The 2,960-nt window shown below is 34.4% G+C and overlaps 1 protein-coding gene across 1 annotated transcript; it reads right to left on the bottom strand.

The window, feature by feature from the left end:
* Positions 1-832: 832 nt before the first annotated feature.
* On the bottom strand, positions 833-2,501 carry LOC145130495 (uncharacterized). The gene is made up of 3 exons (XM_079065285.1): positions 2,292-2,501; positions 1,279-2,152; positions 833-1,215 (listed from the first exon to the last, which is right to left on the bottom strand). Exons 1-3 carry the CDS (start codon positions 2,499-2,501, stop codon positions 833-835), a joined length of 1,467 nt encoding a protein of 488 aa, XP_078921411.1.
* Between the last annotated feature and the right edge of the window lie 459 nt (positions 2,502-2,960).

Below are 2,960 nucleotides of genomic sequence, written 5' to 3'. Positions count from 1 at the left end.
TTTGAGTGAATTGGAGGAACACTCGTGTGAATCCAGTCTCAAACGAGGGAAAAGTATTTTAAAATGATTTTCAAATGGTTTTCAAAATATTCAAGGAGGATGCAATGTGTACGATCAGCCGGATCCAGTAAGTAGACCCCAAAATACCTTACTGTTATTGATATTGTGATATGTTAGAACATCATACCAATGATAGGCTAGGGATCCTCGGGAATTTCATGATAGAATTGCTTGATTATATGATGCCTGATAGCCTAGGATCTTTCTTTTATGGAATTGACATCATTACTGTAGTTGCTTAGTGTATACATCATGGTTATACATAACTAAGATCTTATAGCCTGAGAATGTTTGGTTTGGCCTTATTTATTGTTCTTGTTTGATGAAGGGCTTAAGGTAGGATCAGATATTCGAATGTCTATAGGGTCCAACGTTATGTATGGCTAGCATACACGAGTGTTGCAGGGTTGGTGGAAGTTTCATGGATGAGTTGTGTGGGGTCAGCAGTCCAGTTTTGAGATATTTATCCTTTCCTCTAGGGAGCGAGGATTGAGTGTATGGTTATGCTTGTGAGTATTGTTAGGGTGTTGTGATGATCCTATGAGACAAATACGAGTAGGTGCGGAAGGTAGTATGGGCCCGTACTACTGAAAGCACAGGACCCGTATGCGTAACAGAGAAGTCACAATCCCTAGGGCTTTGTCCAGTGGCGGAACCAGAAACATTTAAAAGGGGTAGCACAAAAAAAATTCGATAAAAGATAGTAAAATAAAGTTTTTAATTACGATTTCAATAGAAATAACAAACTAGCGCAAAAGTTTTACATAACATTTTAAAGTTGACCTCTATGATTGCCCATTTTCTGAAAGTGTTCTATCACTCGTTCGATCTTAACGTCCATAAGTGCTTCTTTTTCTACACTACAAATCAAAGCATCATTCAAAAAATCATCACCGATTTTATTACGTAAGTCGGTCTTCAAGAGCTTCATTGCGGAAAAACATCTTTCAACGGTTGCGGTTGCTACGGGCAAAACCAAAGTCAACATTAATAACCTATAAACCAAAGGAAAAGAATGATGTTTCCCAGATTCCACCATCAAACGAGAAAGGTCTGCAATGCCCTTCAAATTAGCAAATCTCTCATCATCAATCAAAGAGTGATAATATGTTTCAAGTTGACCATCAAGATATACCCTTTCCAAATCATTAAAATCTTTTTTGTATAATTCACTTAGTTTCACCAACTCTTATTTGTCGAACATAGAAAATGTTTTACAAGGACTCAAAGCCACCATGTATTCTAGTAAATCGGTGCTCACTTCACTAAAACGGTCCCCAAATTCTTGAATTTGCATATCCAAAACTGTGTAGAAAATATCAACTTCAAAGTGATGTTGATTAGTAACCTTGGTTCTACGGTTTCTTGGAGTAACATAAAATTCGGACATTTCCACAATTTTAATTTCATGTTTATGACAAAAAGAAAATACCTTCTCCAGCATTGAAGGAAACCCATTATTTCTTAAATCTTTCAAAGTTTTCATCGTTACTTTCACCAAAGAAGCCGCTTCCAAAATATTTTGATCCTTTCTTTGAAGATGTTTTGATAGGGTATTCGTGAAACCAAAAATGTCCAACATCAAGTGTAAATAAAACACAAAATCAAGCGTCTTAAAATACAACAAAAGACAGTACGCTTGATTTTGGTTATTTAAACTAGATTCCTCCTCTTCAACATATTTAAGAACATTGACAACCTCTGGAAAAAAATTCTTAAAACTTATTATTGTTTTATAATGTGAACCCCGTCTTGTATCTCCGGCTCGAACAAGAGAAGTCTCTTGATTTAATCCTCTACCGGTCTCAATTTCACCATTACCAATTTCTTTTTGAACCCTTTCCTTGTAACTATCCCGTATGATATCTTTTCTTTTACAAGAAGCACACACCACGTTAAACACCAAAGCTAATTGCTCAAAGAAATCATCAGCACCATCATGGTTGCTTGCTACAGCTACAACCACTAATTGAATTTGGTGTGCAAAACAGTGTATATAATATGTCGAAGGATTGTCTTTCGATATCAATGCTTTCAAACCATTAAAGGCACCCTGCATATTACTTGTTGCATCGTATCCTTGCCCTCTTACCTGTTTCAAATATATATATATATATATATATATATATATATATATATATATATATATATATATATATAATAATAATAAGAAGAAGAAATAAAATAAATAAAGATTCAAATACAAAAAAAATGAATTCATGATTTCTTACCTGAGATATACTCAAGCTATTGTTGGTATATACCGAATCAATGGCTTCTTTTAGAGTTAAAGAAGTCGTGTCCTTCACGTGAACAATTCCAACAAATCTTCCCTTGACTATTCCAAGGCTATTAACATATCGCAAAACCATAGCCATTTGTTCTTTTTTGGATACGTCACTAGACTCATCTACTAATATAGCAAACACATCCTTACCCATTTCTTCACAAATGGACTTTATTATCTCTTTTGAAAAACATTGAACAATCTCTTTTTGAATCTTCAGAGACGTCAATTTCTCATTTTTTGGATCATTTTCTAAAGTAACATTATAAATGCTTTCAATATGGTCCCGAAGGAAAGTTAATTCTTCAAGGAAAAGGCCTCGAGAGAGAGATCCATCCGACTCATCATGACTACGAAACGGTAACGTATTTTTTAATAAAAATCTACAAGTATCTATTGTTGCATGTAATCGAATTTGATAGTTACTTGGCTCAACTTTGGTTTGCTTATGAAAAGCTTCACTAATTGATTGGTTTTTATTCACTAGATTTTCACATTTTTGTCTTTCTTTGTTGTGATAACTATTAACATTACCGTCATGAATTTTAAATGCTCCCTTTTTACTCCAAGTATCAAAGCCTCCCGTCATAAATACATCTCTCCCCACTTTTTG

The sequence above is a fragment of the Lactuca virosa genome, chromosome 8 (assembly GCF_052849685.1).
Source record: "Lactuca virosa cultivar CGN04683 chromosome 8, Lactuca_virosa_CGN04683_v6, whole genome shotgun sequence".
NCBI classification, from domain to species: domain Eukaryota; kingdom Viridiplantae; phylum Streptophyta; class Magnoliopsida; order Asterales; family Asteraceae; genus Lactuca; species Lactuca virosa.
Note: the sequence above shows the minus strand (reverse complement) of the source record. Positions and strands in the feature narration are given on the sequence as shown.

What these genes read in the sequence shown, in the direction of transcription:
- LOC145130495 (XM_079065285.1), bottom strand. Translation starts at nt 2,501, where the DNA reads ATGGGTAAGGATGTGTTTGCTATATTAGTAGATGAGTCTAGTGACGTA. An exon ending in ATAGCTTGAGTATATCTCAG is followed by an intron (nt 2,153 to 2,291) that starts GTAAGAAATCAT and finishes TATTTGAAACAG; the next exon opens with GTAAGAGGGCAAGGATACGA. An exon ending in CATGGTGGCTTTGAGTCCTT is followed by an intron (nt 1,216 to 1,278) that starts GTAAAACATTTT and finishes TATACAAAAAAG; the next exon opens with ATTTTAATGATTTGGAAAGG.